Below are 16,929 nucleotides of genomic sequence, written 5' to 3'. Positions count from 1 at the left end.
AGTATATAAAGGTATACTTTATACTTTTAAGTATACTTTAAGTGTAGCAATGGTAAACTAAGTAGTTTACAATAGTAAACTGAGTAGTTTTGTTTCTACTGCAACTATACTACAAGTGAAGATTTTTTTAGTTTATGAAAGTTCAATTTGAAGTGTACTATCAGTAAACTACTTGTTTAGTAGTTTTATACTGCAAGTATACTTGCACGTTTTCTTTAAGTGAGTTAACATTATACTTATAGTTTACTATTTATATATTATTTGTGCACTTTAAGTTTACTACAATGTTCCTATTTAGGTATACATTTTTATACTTGAAATATACATTGAACTGTACTTTAAGTAGATATACACTATCTATCTATCTATCTATCTATCTATATATATATATATCTATATATCTATATATCTATATATATATATATATATATATATATATATATATATATATATATATTTACCATTTCCTATATACACTACCAATGGGCCACACACAAATTCACATACCCAGAATTTCTTTATAAATAAATATTTTCAAACAATGTAATTTTTTAAGACAGTATGTAAAAAACATTTTACAAGTTTACTATAAAAAATACTATGACACATTCAGTAATGAAATGAGCCATCCATCTATTTTAACATCTCTGTAAAATAAATTCAGATCACTCACATGATCATGTCTCTCTATCTGTTTTTCTCATGCTCTTTCCTTGCATCTTATTGCTTTGATCTTTCATGAACACCTTTGTTCATCAGAGAGCACAGAGCCGGGCAGATTTTGTGCCTTGTGCGACCAACTGGATAACAAAACATTTAGTTATTTATGTCATATAAAATCTTGTCTAGAAATCCCACTCTATTTTGGAGTCCATGTATCTAACGCTTCTTTCTGAGTTTGACAAGGTCTTTGTGTTAAGTGTAACCCTGCTGATTAATAAGACACGAGCATTGTGAAAGTAGCATTACTGATCTTAGAGACTCTCACCTTGTTCCCAGCAGGAGGTGATGTGTTTGTGTGTGTGTGTGTGTGAGAGAGAGAGACCACTATAGAGATCATTTTCAAAGCAATAAACTGTATTCGCTGACACTTCTGCTTTAAGTATGAAGGCACAAAAACTTTTCAAAGAAAGATCAAGGAAAGTGCTGACTAGAAATGTTCTCTGAAAGGTGCTTCCAATTTTCACTTAAAATCCACAATCATAAACCTTTATTATGTAATTATGAATTTTGCCACCTTCATATGTCATATCTATGGCCCTATTTAGACTTGGTATATCACAAGTGGTGAGCCAAGACACATTGCTGTTTGCACCTGTGTCCCAAATGTGTATCCTGTGACCACTTGTGATCTGATTTTGATGAGAGGGTCACTGATTTTTGGGAATATAAACTGCACGTTACTGCATAGTTTTAAAAGCGCAACATAAAATAAAATAAAATGTTTAAACACAAATGTTTAATTTTAACTTAACAAATTGATGTTTTGTTCAGGATTCTCATTGGGGGGGGGGGGGGGGGCTTTACTGAGATTAATTAATCATATATATACAAAAATATATCTGTTTTACAAAAAGAATCAGATCAGACGGGTATTTTCATTTGAAGCCATATGTAATCAACAATTAAAATCCTTTTATTTAGTGCAGTGGTTGATTGACAGGTTGGTAGGCGGTCTATAGCCATTGTCCAAGACATATTGGTGTTTACTTTACTAATGAGGGGTTTGAGTGATGTTAATGTCAGATGTATAGGAATGGAAATTGAAAAAATACCATCCTTTAATTCAAAACATTAGCAGCTGTAATCGTCAATGCTCAGCAGTCAATTTCATGTGACAATATTTCAGCATGGCAAGATTTACTAGTGTTTAATGAGTGTAGACAATGATAAATGATAAACATGGACTCACTGTGTAGCCTGGGGCACAGACACAGGCCCCAGTGAGACCGTGGCAGTCTGCTCCATTAGCACACTGGCAGGGCACACTACATCCTTCTCCATAGTAACCCGGGGGACAGGTCTCATTGCAGTATAGACCCGTCCATCCTGCTGTACATGAGCATTCACCTGTCAGGGGGTGGCAGCTGAAAAAGAGAAAGACAAATAGACATTTAGGTACAAATATGCCTAAAGACACGCTGTGTATATGGCATCTAAACAGAAACACTTTGGTTTCCAGAACAAGGGAGCCAAATCTGAAAACTAAAACCATTGAGTTCATCCATCCTTGTGTCTGGGAGCTCCACTCAGATAAATGGGATGTCCTTTCTCTCCTTCATGTAGTAATGAGCCCCGGTGTCTCAGGGCTTAATCTACCCATACCAGGCATTAACATTGCATTAGCCAGGAACGAGGCTAAGAAATAATGAATGAAGCACAGGTCGCGATTAAGAGCAAGTGCTATGCTACTGTTGAAAGGTGTTCAAATTTTTACTTGCAAGTCAAATGAAGTCAAATGGACTCAAATGGAGCTCTTTACTCACCCATGGCTCCAGAGGTTAACTCGAGAGGAGTTGGCTGGAAAAGTGATGAGTGTAGGACTGAAGGTTCTGTTTAACCGTAGGAGACTCAACAAAGATGCATTGTTTGTGTGAAATAACGTAGCTGAATTGTTATGTTAAGGGATAGTTCATGCAAAAATGAATATTCCGTCATCATTTACTCACCCTCAAGTTGTTCCAAACCTGTATGAGCTTCTTTCTTCTGTTGAACACAAAATAAGATATTTAAAAGAATGTTGGTAACCAGACAGTTGACGGTAGCCATTGACTTCCATAGTAGGAAAAAAAATTGTATGGAAGTCAATGACTACCGTCAAATGCCTGGTTACCAACATTCTTTAAAATATCTTATTTTGTGTTCAACAGAAGAAAGAAACTCATACAGATTGAGTAAATTAATTTTCATTTGTGGGTGAACTATCCCTTTGAGTGTTGTTAAGAGTGAGTTTGCTGTTTAACTGTGCAATTTTTGCCACTGACAAATGATATTGAAACAAAACAAAACCAATTCTTTGCAAGAAAATCAAGGGCACTGTAGGGATGCACCAGTACTACACTAATTAATTTACTGCATAATTCAAGCCGAAAATTATTTTCAAATTATAGCCGATATTAAAATTCTTTACTATTTTGTCTAAATAATAATAATAAAAAAAAAAGCACAAAAAAATGTAATTAATTTAAATACTAGAATTTTTTTTTTGAGATTTGCTGAAGATTACATTTAATAGTGTTATAAAATTATTCTATTTTAAAACATTAACTGGAAGTAAGCATTAGATTATGGTAAAGGTAATCTAAATGGAAAAATAGGGCATGCGAAATTAAACATCCCATATTGGCTTTACCAATTATGGTACAAATACGCATCCCTAGTCCATTGTTTCTTGTTAGTTTACCAGTTATCATTCTATTGCAGCCTGTTGACGTGAGGTAGCGTATCTTACCTGAGTGTGTTAGTGGAGTTACAGGGACAGTATTTGTCACAGATGAGACCATATAGGCCTGGTGGACAGAACCTGTCCTGGCAGTGAGGCCCTTTGAATCCTGTATCACACAAACACGCTCCGTTGATGTGGTAACACTTGGCCCCATTCTGACAGTCACAGTGGAGGGCACACTGGGGTCCATAGGTGCCGACTGGACACTCTTCCTGGCACCTGGGAACATTTCCGACACTTTACAAAGGGAAGAAAAGCCCAATGTTTTGTACACATTTCGTTACTCAGAGCAGCTCTGGAAGAAAAAGGAGCCTGTCAGAATAACACAAGCAGAATTAGTAGACTACAAAGTTATTCTAATCTAAGGGTCAAGGGTCAATGTTCTGGGCATCTTCTTTGGTACCTCAGGTTCATCAGCCCCTTGGCTTCACCTATGGGGCGACAGGAAACTAAAACTGCAGTCATTAATTACCGTGAATACAATTAGACCCGGGCTCATTCTCTTTGTTGAATAGCAAAGTGACTTAAGGAACAACGACTTCCACAAGATCTTCAATATACAATCCTGGCAGAACATCAATCTTGAGTGTCCAAAGAAGCCATTAGGAGACAGATAAATAGCTCAATTAAATTATAAAACGGACTAGGTATGTTTCATGTTGAAATTACACCAGCGTCGTTTGCATCAGAAGAGACGGGTGTGAGAAGGGCTTGGGGGAAGGGAGGAGGGGGTACTAACGCAATCTGAGATTATTCCTGCTGGGCTAATTCACCTGTCACAGACCAAATGAATGAGGGCAATTTTGTTAAATATTAGAGGATAAGAACTGTCTGTCCTAAAAGTGTTTTCATTCTGCAGACAATCACTTTAGTGCGCTAATAAACCCTAAGCTGCTGCAGAAGACACAGTGAAATAAAGGCACTGAGCCATTTCAATTGGGTCCTAATAAAACTCCATTACTGGTAATTAATGGGCAGAAACTTAGACCAGTGCAGATCTTGGAGTGGGATCAGTGGACATAGGGAATACAAACACAGAGCAGTAAAAAAACAAACAAAAAAAACAATTAATAAATTATTCAGACCCAAATTGTGCATGCTAGGAAACAAACTGCTTTTGTGGTAGTTTTTTTTTTTTTTAAAGACAGCAGAATAATAACAGAAATAAGATCAGAACTGATTTTCACTAATTGGGTTTTACCTGTGGCCACTGTATCCAGCCATACACTGGCACTGTCCTGTGATGTGGTCACACAGTCCTCTATTGCGGCACGAGCATTCCTTGCTGCAATTGATCCCATACTTGCCGAATGGGCATGGCTGGGCGCACACAGACCCCTGTCGAGTAAGAGAGCAGAGAAAATTCGCATTTGAGAATCAGATCAAGTCCATTCAGAATGACCACTGAAGATGGACTCATTTAAAGGAACGATTCACTTACAATAAAAAAAAAAATCATTTACTCCCACTTCAAACCCACATGACTTTCTTTCTTTCAAAGAGAGAAATACCTTAGTCATTATTATTCACTTATTATTCACAATCTTCCCCTTTCAAACCAAGAAAAATAATCATAATGATATCTATGTTGGTGTCCATACCAACACAAGATAATGTTCTGTTTATAATAAGCACACTGCAGTTATGTCATTTGTGCCTTTAAATGAGCTCTTCGGGTGGATTCTGACTGGCTGTCAATGTTTTTATTGTTCATCAGCTGAAAAAAAAAAATCTTAAAGTGATTCAAACAATATTAATCATATGTGTCATCAATGTTGTAGTTGTGTGACCTTTGATATTCTAATAGGATAAGAACAATTATTAAAACTTTATAGTTTTATTTTTTATTTTTTGTTGTTGTCATTTTGGAGCTTGAAAGCACATTCGCTTTTATTTTATGAAACGAGTAGCCAATACATTCTTTAAACTTAAAATAACAAACTTTCAAATTAACATTTCTTGAGTCATTGAGATTTGGAATACACGAGGGCATAAATGATTTTGAGTGAACACAGTATATAGAATCATCCATAAAGATAAACAATCATACATAAAATCATGCAAAGATAGACATGTATAGAATTATAGAAAAACACAGTACGTGTGGCCCTATAAAAGAGGCCATATTCAATATATCTGTGGCCACTTATGTCAGTTAAAGCTGAAAGTTTTGCATGATCACTTACAACCTCCTATCTGATCCAGTCTATGCTACTGTACCTTTAAGACCATTAAAGGTACAGACCGAGGTTCCTTACATCATTGAATAGGCGCTGATACAGTATGTATACAGTATGCTACTGTACTCACAGTTCTGAGGTTAATGTCTGAATGACCAATTTTTGCAGTTTAGTTTCAATAAACGTTTTGAATGAACTGCTTTGTGAATATTAGAGTATGTCTAGTACATACTGTAGCGCATTAAACTCTTTTCAGAAGAGAAAGAAAACTTGTGTTTTTGATGTGTCTTCTTTACGAATATACGATGATGCAAAAAGAGCAATAATAAGACTCAGCAAACTTCACACAATTTGCTTCTTAAATAATAACTCAGCCGCTCTGCGAGACTCAGATTAGTGTCATTTCTTCCCCTTTTAGGATTGTGCAAGTATCTACATTCAGATTCTCCTCCACCCCTTCTTCATTTACCTTTTATACTCTTTCACCTTCCCTCCATTCACTTAACCCTGCCTTTCTCCTAATTACTCCCTCTTCTCCTTTCTTACTTTCAAGTGTGACTCACCTCTTTGTCGTTTCAGTATCTTGCCCTTTCATTCTCCTTCACTCCCTGCCCCTCATTCCTTATCATCTGTCTCCTCATCTTTATTCCCTTCTGTTTCTTTTCTATCATTTATTCTCTCTGTCACTTTCTCTTTGTCCCTCACTTCTCCACCCTTTTGGTCCCTCTGAGTGCAGCATCTTACCGTCCATCCAGCAGGGCAGGAGCATTCTCCAGTGATGTGATGGCAGGTTCCTCCGTTTTGACAGGGGCAGCGCTGCTCGCACTGTGGGCCGTGACTTCCAGAGGGACAGCGCTCTCCACAGCTGCCGAACCACAAGAGCAAAAACATGAAACTCAGGCAGCAATTGCAAAGGATTGCAACATAAAACACAAGAATGTTCAAAGACTTCAGAACAAATACTTAAAAAAAAAAGAAAACCAAGCACATTTTTTTAAAGTAACCTCACAAGTACTTCACAGCATTTCCACTATGCTAACAATGAATATAGACAAATAATAAGTACATCAAATGTAGATCAGTATGGGAGACTGGGGCTAGTTGTCACATGGGGTCTTAATATGCTCAGGAAAGCTGAATTTATTTGATCAAAATGATATTAAAAACAGTAATATTGTGCAATATTATTACACTGTAATATAATATAATAGTAATAATTAATGCTCTCTAAAATGTAATAATAGTTTTTTTTATTATTATTTTAATATATTTTAACATTTAATTTATTTCTGTGATGGCAAAGCTGAATTTTGATCAGCCATTACTCCAGTCTTCAATGACACATGATCCTTCAGAAATCATTCTAATATCATTATTTGCATATCATTTCTTATTATTATCAACGTTGAAAACAATTATGCTACTTAATATTTTTATGGAAGCTGAAAACATTGTTTTTAAGATTCTTTTTATGAACAGAAAGTAGAAAAAACAGCATTTAATTTTTTTGGAACATTATAAATGTCTTTACTGTCACTTTTGATCAATTGCTAAATAAAAGTATAAATTTCTTAAATAAAAAACTAAAATCTTATTAACTTTTGAACGTTAATGTATTTTGGAATCTTTTCATGAATTATATTTTTGTACGTTATCTTGTATATTTTTGCCTTTTTTCAAATGCTTTGCACCATAACTGTTTTACTGTTTATTTAGCTGAAAAAACTGACTTTTTAATGGCAGGTTCCCATTGTGACAAAACAAAAGGTCATAAAAGGTTAATGTGTGTTTCCTTGGCAATGATGGAGGAAAGGTTGAATAGCTATTTTGCAGTCAAGAGGTATGGGCCTATACAGAAATTGACTTTCAAAAATAAACCTACCCTTTTCACTAGAGTTACAACTTGACCTTGTCTCCTCTATATAAAGAATACATTTCAGGAAAGACATATCAACCTTCATATCTCTATATTGACAACCTGTTTTATCTCTGGTACTCACATGGGGCCCATGTAGCCTGGTGCACATATGCATTCCCCTGTCTCGTGGTGGCAGGTGGCACCGTTGAGGCATTGACATTGCAGCTGGCAGCCCTTGCCATAGTAGCCAGGCTCACATTGATCCTCACAGCGCCAGCCTTGGTAGCCGTCTGTGCAGACACAGGCTCCTGTGATGGGGTTACACAGTGCCCCATTCTTGCACTGACAGCGGTTGCTGCAGTGGGGCCCCCAGTGGCCACTTTCACAACCTGATACACAAAGAAGAAGAAAGGATGCTTTTTTACACCAGCCAACTAAATTGCCACCATCCTCCAGTTAAAGTTAAGGGTGGAAACTCTCGTTGATCAGTATGACTCAGTTGTATTAAATTCTGAGCAACAGGTTGTGAACCGGTGAACTGTAATCCTGGAATTGCCAATACACAAGATTAGTGAAGTCATATAATTTTATTACAGAACATATGCTGAAGTATACAGGTTTGTACAGTGTTTTTTCAATACAAGTGAATCCCACTGTGAATGGAGATTAGCTGAAGCATAGATTATTTACATCCCCTCATATATTCTCTTTAAATTATCAATGAGCTACTGCAAATGCTATCAATAAAATGGGTGAAATTGCAAAGAGCTAATCTTGCAAAAGCACCTAAAGTGACCCAGAGATGCTATAAAACACTGACTCAGTCATTCTGGTGTAAGGCATTAGCTAGCATAAATAGGGCCAAACCCACCATAGACATAGATTTTGTACATTCTTGCATAAATGTTACTGCATCCATCTGGAGATATTTTATGTGATTCTGAGAGGTCTTGTGGTTTCCCTCACCTCAAAATCAGTGCTAACTGCTAACTTTCTTTCTGCATAATTTCGATATACTGTACACTACTGTTCAAAAGTTTGAGGTCATTAATATTTGTTTTTGAAAGTGACAGTAAAGACATTTACAATGTTTCAAAAGATTTCTATTTGAAATGCTATTCTTTTGAACTCTATATTCATGCATCACAGTTTCCACAAAAGTATTAAGCAGCACAACAGTTTTCAACATTGATAATAAAAAGAAATGTTTCTTGAGCGTCAATTAGAACTAGAATGATTTCTGAAGGATCATGTGACACTGAAGACTGGAGGAATGAAGGCTGAAAATACACCCATTCATTCCATCACAGACATAAATTACATTTTAAAAGAAATTAAAACAGAACAGCTATTTGAAATTACAATAACATTAGTTTTTTTTTTTCTGTATTTTTAATCAAATAACTGCAGCCTTAGTGAGCATCAAAGACTTTTTTCAAAAACATAAGTTAAAAAACTCACTGATCCCAAACTTTTTGAATGGTAGAGTACATGTATGTCATTTAGATGATGGTTTCATTCAATTGTTTCAAGCATATAGTCCTTTTAACCTCACAAACAAGTCCATATTTAACTACTAAGCTACCAGGCATTTATCTTTATCGAAAGCTGTTTTGAAAGTGGATAAAGCCCTAATGAAGACTGTGTGCTGTTGGACACCAGCATCCGTTGTCTATGCTAGACAAACATGAGGTGGATGATCAGCACTTAGAGAAGACAGCTTGGCACAGAGGGGGGTCATGGAACATCCTGCCACTGTGGCGAGTCTTTCCCAGGAGGTGCGATGTAGGCCGCATTAAGTAGCTCACAGAGGGCAGGAGGCACGTTATTGATTTGAGTAAATCCGCCATGGATGAGTTCTCCTGTCGACTGAGCTCTCACACCACACAAATGACCAGGGCACATTAAAGGCAGGAAACCTGCAGGAGGTCAGCGAAGATGGATGAGCCGCTCATCGTCTGCTCCGCTCGCAGTCAATCAGCACTCATCACGCTCCTCTCAGTTCTCCCACGCTGATGAGAGAAAAAGAGCAGAAAAACACAAGACATCCACTGTTTGCCTCTCTCACCGGGCCCCGGACCTCGTCAACTCCCCATCAGCCCCAAAGTGAGCGTTTCACTTTCAAAGAAGCCTCATACTGGGACGCAAACAGTTTCCCTCCCATTCAACACGGCAAATCCACTCCGCGTTGGCTCAGAGTCCGCCCGGCCTCATCATCAGCAGCCATTCTGAATCATTGCGGAGGAGGACAAATAAAGTGGAAATCTAGACAGAGCTTAATTTGCAGAAGTCTTTTTCTCTGGTGCTCAGAAGCAGCACAAAATGTTGCCATTGAAGACTCAAAGCCTCTTTTCCCCCCACAGCGAGACGCCTCAGCACATTTCCTCCTAAAGCCCATTATCTCGGCCCGTCTCTTCTGCGTTTAGTTTCAGATTTGCCGCAGACAGTCTCTCACTGCGGGCCTTCTGACAGCATTTAGCCATGATTAAAGAGTCAGAGATCATTTGGTGCCACGGGCAAGGCTGTAAAACACATAGTGTTATTCCTATTTCTCTGTGTTTAAAGTATCTGAAAGAAAGCTTCCATAAGTATGAGTCTAATCAGAGAAGAGATGAGTAAAGAGTGGATGAGGCCCCCTTTGGGGCAATGGATCTTGTGTGTGGGCAGAGATTCAATGTTACAAGTACACCAAACGGCCGACCTGTAACACAGCCCCTATTAAAAGTGCTCAGGATTGCACAAACAGGCTAATCAAAGCTTGTGTTTGGGGAGACAACCCATGCTCTTCTTCGTAACAAACTTGCACTTAAAAGCATCAGGACTGAGTTGTGAGCGTGCGTTTGTGTACTGTACTTTGATAAGCAGGAAAATGTAATGGCCTGATCTGATCAGATGGTTGGGAAAGATCTCAGAGCAGTGCCATGCACAATCCTGTGAGAATCTGTAATGCTGCTACTTTAAGTTCTCCCATAAGCGTGGCGAGCCTTACAATAAAACAAGTAAAATCTTTTCAGCTGCAGGCCTGATTCAAAAATTATTAAGGCTGACAAGAAAAATACTGTGTGTGTTTTGGTGCTACGTTCTGCCTAGAGCTGTGTGCATAGCTAAATAAACATGAACGTCACAAAAGGCTAATTAGGGAGACTTCCAGAGTCTAAACTGTTGTATTTTCTATGAAGACTAAATATCTCACTCCTGTGGAATCTGGAAGCCCTGCTTACGCTGTCTTTTTTTATTAAGAATAAAATTTCTTGTCTGAGGATAGCCTTGAGGGTAGCACACATACATTTTGTGCAACAGTGCTTCGTATCTCTTCCTGTCTCTCATCAAACTGTCAAATAAAGGCAAAATTCTCCAAAAATATGACAATGAATTTTTTTTTTTAATGAATTGTTTTAACCCATGTCAGAATAACTATTTTTATGGAAAAAAATCAGGATGTCTCTGTCCAATAAAAGGCTAAATTACCCCCCCAAAATGTAACTTTAAAAATAAAAAAGTATGAATGAATGAATGAATAAGCACTTTTCATAAGTACTACTGTACATACAAAGCGCTTTACAATCATGTTGGGGTCTCTCCCCAACCACCACCAGTGTGCAGCATCCACTTGGATGATGCGACGGCAGCCGCAGTATAACGCGCCAGTGCGCTCACCACACACCAGCTACAGGTGGAGAGTTTATCCAGATATTAAGTATCTGTTTAGAAATTGTATTTTAGTTATTTTATTTACTATTTGGTCGTTTTCTGCCACGTAAAGACTATATTTTCATAGCCATAATCATGGTAATATCATGATATTTACCTCAGCACAGGTGAACGCAAAAAGAAAAATCCTGCATGAAGACGTAGTGTAATGCAGCAACCTGTTGTATTTCCTGAAGAATCTTATATCTGTTACAAATGTTTGTTTCTATTCTACGTGCATTTCCCCCAAAAATTTGATATTAACGTTGTCATATAATTATTTAATATGTATTTGTTTTAAGTAATAAAATATTGTTAAATGCCTAAAGGGAAGTTGGCATAGTTGTCTTCTCGGATCCATTCGGTAAAAGCACATTTATTCTAAATTACCCAAGACCAGAAGCCACTAATATCAGACCCGACCTGTGTCTGAGGCACTCGTCAAAGATTTGGACCCACTCTGTCTCGCTGCTTCGCTATCTTCACGAGAGATGGTAACGTCGCGTCTGCACCTCACAGTTAAGACCCCACGTCTGCTGAGGTAGAGTTACGACTACAATTGTAGGGAGCTGACAGAGGAGTTACCGCTAGCTCCGTGGCTCTCATGCCCAATCTGGAAGCCCGCTCTGCGGTCTATTCTGGCTAGCCCTGAGTAGAAGAGATGAGTAGAAGAGTTGAAGGATTGTCTCATGTGATTGTGTGCAGCCACAGATCTAGTCCTCTGTGCCACTAAGCAAACGGCCCATGCCATTGGCCGCCCTTTGGCTGCTATGGTTGGCGACAGAGATGCATCTGTGGCTGAACTTATCGGGCATAGGGAAGAGGGATACGAATTTTCTCTTTGATGCACCAGTCTCGTCCTCAGGGGACTTCGGAACTGGCGTTGAGACTGTGGTGGAAAAGTTCAGATAGGCAAGAAGGCAGTCCACTGCCTTCAGGAAATGTATTCCTTTCCGGGTCCAGGCTCCTTCTGGCCCCTCTGACCCTACGCCAGGAACTAGTTCCTGGAGGGAAGGTCAGAAGGAGAGTGTGGCTGCCAAGGAGTATGGGGCAGAGGCGCTGCGCCAGTAGGAAGCCAAAACCTGACTCGAAGTATTTTTGTGACCGCCATGGTGAAATGAGGCGGTCTACTCTCTTACTGGGGTAGAGTGCCCTTATGCAAGGTAATGCCTGAGGGTGATTTTTCGATGGGAAAAACGGCTAGTCGCTGTGAAATTATGCGATCTGTTTTTATGTTCAAATGTTAACACACCCCCTGTGAGGCTGGGTGATTTATCATATTGGTTTAAAAAAAAGAGGCTACTTGCTCCTCTCTGAATGGGTTGGTTCAAGTATACTCTCTTTTTTTACAGTAAAGCTTGGAAGATGAGAGTTGAGTTGGACTAAATTGCAGAAAGCGGTCCACTCTCTCATCTAAAAACCTCACTGAATTCATCATATTGGGGATTAAAGCAGGGCTATGCTTCCTTGTGAATGGGTTAGTGCCCATTCTCAGGCTAGTCAAAGGTCAGTGTGGGGCCTTTGACAGAGCAGAGGTGGACTGTATCGTGGTTAGCGATCCATTCTCTTATCTGTCGCCCTCTCCAGCTCATTAAGGGTGTATACATAGGATTTTTTCTTGCACACTTCCTTCGGTTTAGCACTTACTAGAAGCTGGTGTGAAGATATGTAGAGTTGCTGCATGCGACTCTATATCTCATTTGTTGCCTGGATCAGCTTATTATGCTGGACTTAGTACTGTGGATTTAGAAAACACTGCTCTAGGCTATTGGCTGTCCTATTAAAGTCCCCATAGCGTTGGGTTCCCTCGAAACTCAGCTCCCTGAGAAGGGAACGAGACTTAATCCTAAGACACTCTTTATCCTTATCACATGCATGAGTCAAGTATGGCAGTTACAACATTTTGTATATACCACTTTGTGCCTAGTTTTAAATCAATATATCAATCTTTTGCCATCCTGCCATTTACCCTTATATCATCCAACAGATGGAACGTAGCCATCTAGATGTTTGTAACAGGGCCAAGGGTTTGTGAATCAGATAGTGTAATATGAAGCACTGTACAAGAGTGTGATTACACTGACTCTATCACAGCACACAATGCCTCTAGGGCCAATTACTACTTCCTTGCACCCAGTCCAGCCCATTCTACTCCTTTAATTAAAGCTCCAGCGGTGGAGGGGAAAACTCAGTCAACCCCTCTCACCCAAGTTTTAGCGTTTGTGGTTAATGACTGGAGGAAGTGCATCCAGACAATTAAACTTCCAGATAAATGAAGATCCCAAACCTTGGCAGCTGAACTCCTCTGTTTGGGTTCATCTCTGCTATGCCATGATGAATACAGAATGGGAGTTTGTCTCTACATGACAGAGTGTCTTAATTACTGTGAGTCAATGTCATAGCTCTGTGTGCTACGTGACTCAAGTCCGACTCCATGCCTGATGACGGTTAGAGTGAGACCTGTTTTGTGCCAGTTGAGTTTGTTCTTCAGAGCACAGGTTATACAGAAACCTTATTAAGCCAGAGAATGTTAAACAGTGTGCCGCTTCAAAGAAGGCAAGAGTAAATTAAAGTATATGGGCAAGGTGCCATAAAAGATCCAGCATTAAAATATACAGCAAATGGGTGATCCAAAAGTGCACTGCTAAAAAGATTCTGTCCAATGAGAAATAAGTGAAGGTTCTTATACACACAGAAACATTGACTGATTGGATTTGCAAGGCTGCAAGAATATAATTTTTAAACAATTAAAGGTACTGCATCTCTATTAGCTGACAGATATCCTGAATAATGAGGAAGCTGAAGAGGGATTGCCAAATTAGATGATTTCAAAAAAAATTTTTTATTAAAATTATATATATATATGTTTTTTAAATAGAATTTTAAAAATTCAACTCAGAACTTTTAACTACAGCCTTTTTAGAAGTTCAACAAGGTAATTTACACAGTGCTCTCTCGTCTCATATAGTGTCTCGTTTTTGTGCATGAATCTTTTTAATTACATCAAGAATTCAGTTACGATTTGCACTCAAAATTCTAAATCTTTTGTTATTTTATTTAACATGTAGGAAAACCAAAAAGTTTCAACTCTCAGTCCTTCTTCAGTGTGTCAGAGCCGAAGAGAGAGCATTTGTGTTTTCCCTACATGTGTTAAATAAGATAACAAAAGATCCTGAATTTTGAACGTAAACAGTTGGGAGAAAATCTGATGCATGTCTGTATATTAGATCTGTGCATGAGGTCTTAAAGTGACAGCAGCTTAATACAGCTGCTGCCGCTTGTCATTAATGTTGATCAAAAAAAGACAAATAGAAAATCACTTATTGCTCTTCACTGAATAACTTCAGTAGCTTTAATAAGAATCAATGTGTCATTTATATTGTGAAGTTATATTTGTTTATTCAATTTCTTACTTGAATGGGCAACACTTTATAACAAGGTCACAACTGTTAACATTAGTTAATGCATTAGTTAACATGAACTATGAGAAATATATTTTTACATACAGTAATTTATTAAGCTTTGCTAATGTTAGCTAATAAAAATACAATTCTTCATTGTTTGTTTGTTTATTGTTTATTATACAGTGCATTAACTACTGTTAAAAGATACAACTTTTGATTTTAATAATGTATTTGTAAGTATAGAAATTAACAGCAACTAAGATTAATAAATGCTGTACAATTATTGTTTCTCGTTAGAGAAATTGAATGCTACTGTTAAATACAGTAGCTGAAAAAAATTAAAGCACTATTTATTTCATTTGTATATTATATTGTATTTGTCCTAATATTTGTAATTGGCTTCTTTGTTCATATTTTTAATAATGATTTTCATCTTCGCCCACCCCTACTTTGGCCTAAATGATCTGTCATTTTTTTCTTTTATATTTTGCTACCCTGTAAGGCAAAATTTTACAGGCGAAGTGAATTATAATAAAACCAACATGAAAAAGAATTGTGATAAAATCATGAATCGTGACTGCTGTTCCTTTTAAGTGAAGCAAAAAAATATATAGTGCATGCTTTTGATGCACTAAAAAGAACCAGTTCAAAAGAGTTATTGTTCAGTAATTGCACTTCTCTAGTAATGTTATCTGTTTCGCTGCATGTGCATTTAAATGTCTGCAACAGACGAACAGGGCTATAGCTCTTTGATAAACATTTACAAATATAGCTTTATTTATTTTTTGTAAAATTACGATTATTTAGTACACTAGGATGATAAATGTCTCCTGAACATGCTTTTAAACGTACAGTTGTAAAAGCTGCCAATACTCTCACCGTGAAATGGCCCACTGGGCCCTCTAGAGCTCCACTGACACTTATCACTATGTTATTTATTTGTGCGCTGAAAGAGCCGACTGCAACAGAATGAATTAGGGATACATTAGGGAATTTGGGATATGTTATGTGGGGTGGGGAGCTGATGGATGCTATTCTAAATATACAGTAGGAACTGCCAATAGTCATGTGGGGTGGATAGTGCTGAGTTATAATATCAGAGGGGGGAGCGCTTGTACTGCAGCTGCCAGGCAGCCTCAACGGACCGGGGCGTCCCTCCTACTCTAATTTATCTCAGACAAGCCCCTGCTACATGTTTCCTTTTCCCCAGTTGAGAGGAACAGCATGGGACCTGCCAACCAAAGCCTCAGGGGAGACACACAGCGTAAGGATGTGCTGATGTCCTATCTTTTTACGCTACGACTCATGCTACATTATAGTTCACATGTAAAGAATTTTACTATACTGTTTTTTGATGTATTACATCTGCAGTGAATTAACATTTTGTCAACAAACTTGTACATGTTAACAGATTTAATTTCTGATTTAGCAGTTACAGGGAAGGCACTATTATTAGTAAAAAAAAAAAACTTGAACTACCATTCAAAAGTTTAAGGTCAGTAAGATTTTTTTTTAAAGAAATTAATAATTTCATTCAACAAGCATGCATTAAACTGATTAAAAAAAGAAAGATCTTGTGAAAGATCAAGTGACATTGAAGACTGAATGGCTGCTGAAAATTCAGCTTTGCCATTAAATGAATATATGACACAAGATATGTAAGATATATTAAAATAGAAATCAAATCACCAAACCTACGGGCCACTAAACTCTTTCAACTGCTTAAACACCTTGTATTCACAGAAGGTCGTTTAGAGACATCTATATCAAATTAAGCACTGACTAATCACTGTCTAGAAAAGACACTCCCCCTGTGGATACAACTAGGTCATTTGTTTGAGATATATCTAGGATGTGAACTCAGATCAATATCAGCCTTGAGAAGTCACCTTCTATTCAATACAGTGCTAGAGACCTCTCACAGCAAAACTGCAGGACGGCACTATCCGATCGCGTCATCTTTTGTGGAGGGTGAAGGGATCTTAGAAGGGAATCATGCAGGCACAAGTTGGGTCATTATCACGCTCCTGAATAATTTGAGAAAAGCCATGACCTAGTGCAGCAAACCAGTAGCTTATTCAACAAAAGTCAGAAGTGTCCTACTCAGCAGATTGTTACACGGGCCGTTGCTTTACCAAATTAATAATTCTATCTTCCTCTCCTCCCTTGGGAAAAACACAAGCTATTCTCTAAGCCACGAGGCCAACGAACACAAAAAGAGCCTCTTTTACATCTCTCTAACCAGAAAGGAACGACTCGAAATAAAGAGATGCATGAGATGGAGATGCACAAGAAAAATGTGAGATGAGCAGTGACCAACAATCGCTGCTCTTGAGACAATGTCAACCCAAT

The 16,929-nt window shown here is 38.0% G+C and overlaps 1 protein-coding gene across 2 annotated transcripts in view; it reads right to left on the bottom strand.

Moving 5' to 3' along the window:
- megf11 (multiple EGF-like-domains 11) overlaps positions 1-16,929 on the bottom strand; it is a 130,894-nt gene that overhangs the window by 33,105 nt on the left and 80,860 nt on the right. For both annotated transcript variants that reach the window (XM_082181861.1, XM_082181862.1), the window contains exons 7-11: positions 7,626-7,872; positions 6,370-6,490; positions 4,647-4,783; positions 3,452-3,664; positions 1,913-2,087 (exon numbers count right to left, since the gene is read on the bottom strand). In XM_082181861.1, coding sequence (XP_082037987.1) covers positions 1,913-2,087; positions 3,452-3,664; positions 4,647-4,783; positions 6,370-6,490; positions 7,626-7,872 — 893 coding nt within the window. The remainder of the gene's footprint in view (positions 1-1,912; positions 2,088-3,451; positions 3,665-4,646; positions 4,784-6,369; positions 6,491-7,625; positions 7,873-16,929) is intronic.

This window comes from Leuciscus leuciscus, assembly GCF_965113295.1.
Source record: "Leuciscus leuciscus genome assembly, chromosome: 10".
NCBI classification, from domain to species: domain Eukaryota; kingdom Metazoa; phylum Chordata; class Actinopteri; order Cypriniformes; family Leuciscidae; genus Leuciscus; species Leuciscus leuciscus.
Note: the sequence above shows the minus strand (reverse complement) of the source record. Positions and strands in the feature narration are given on the sequence as shown.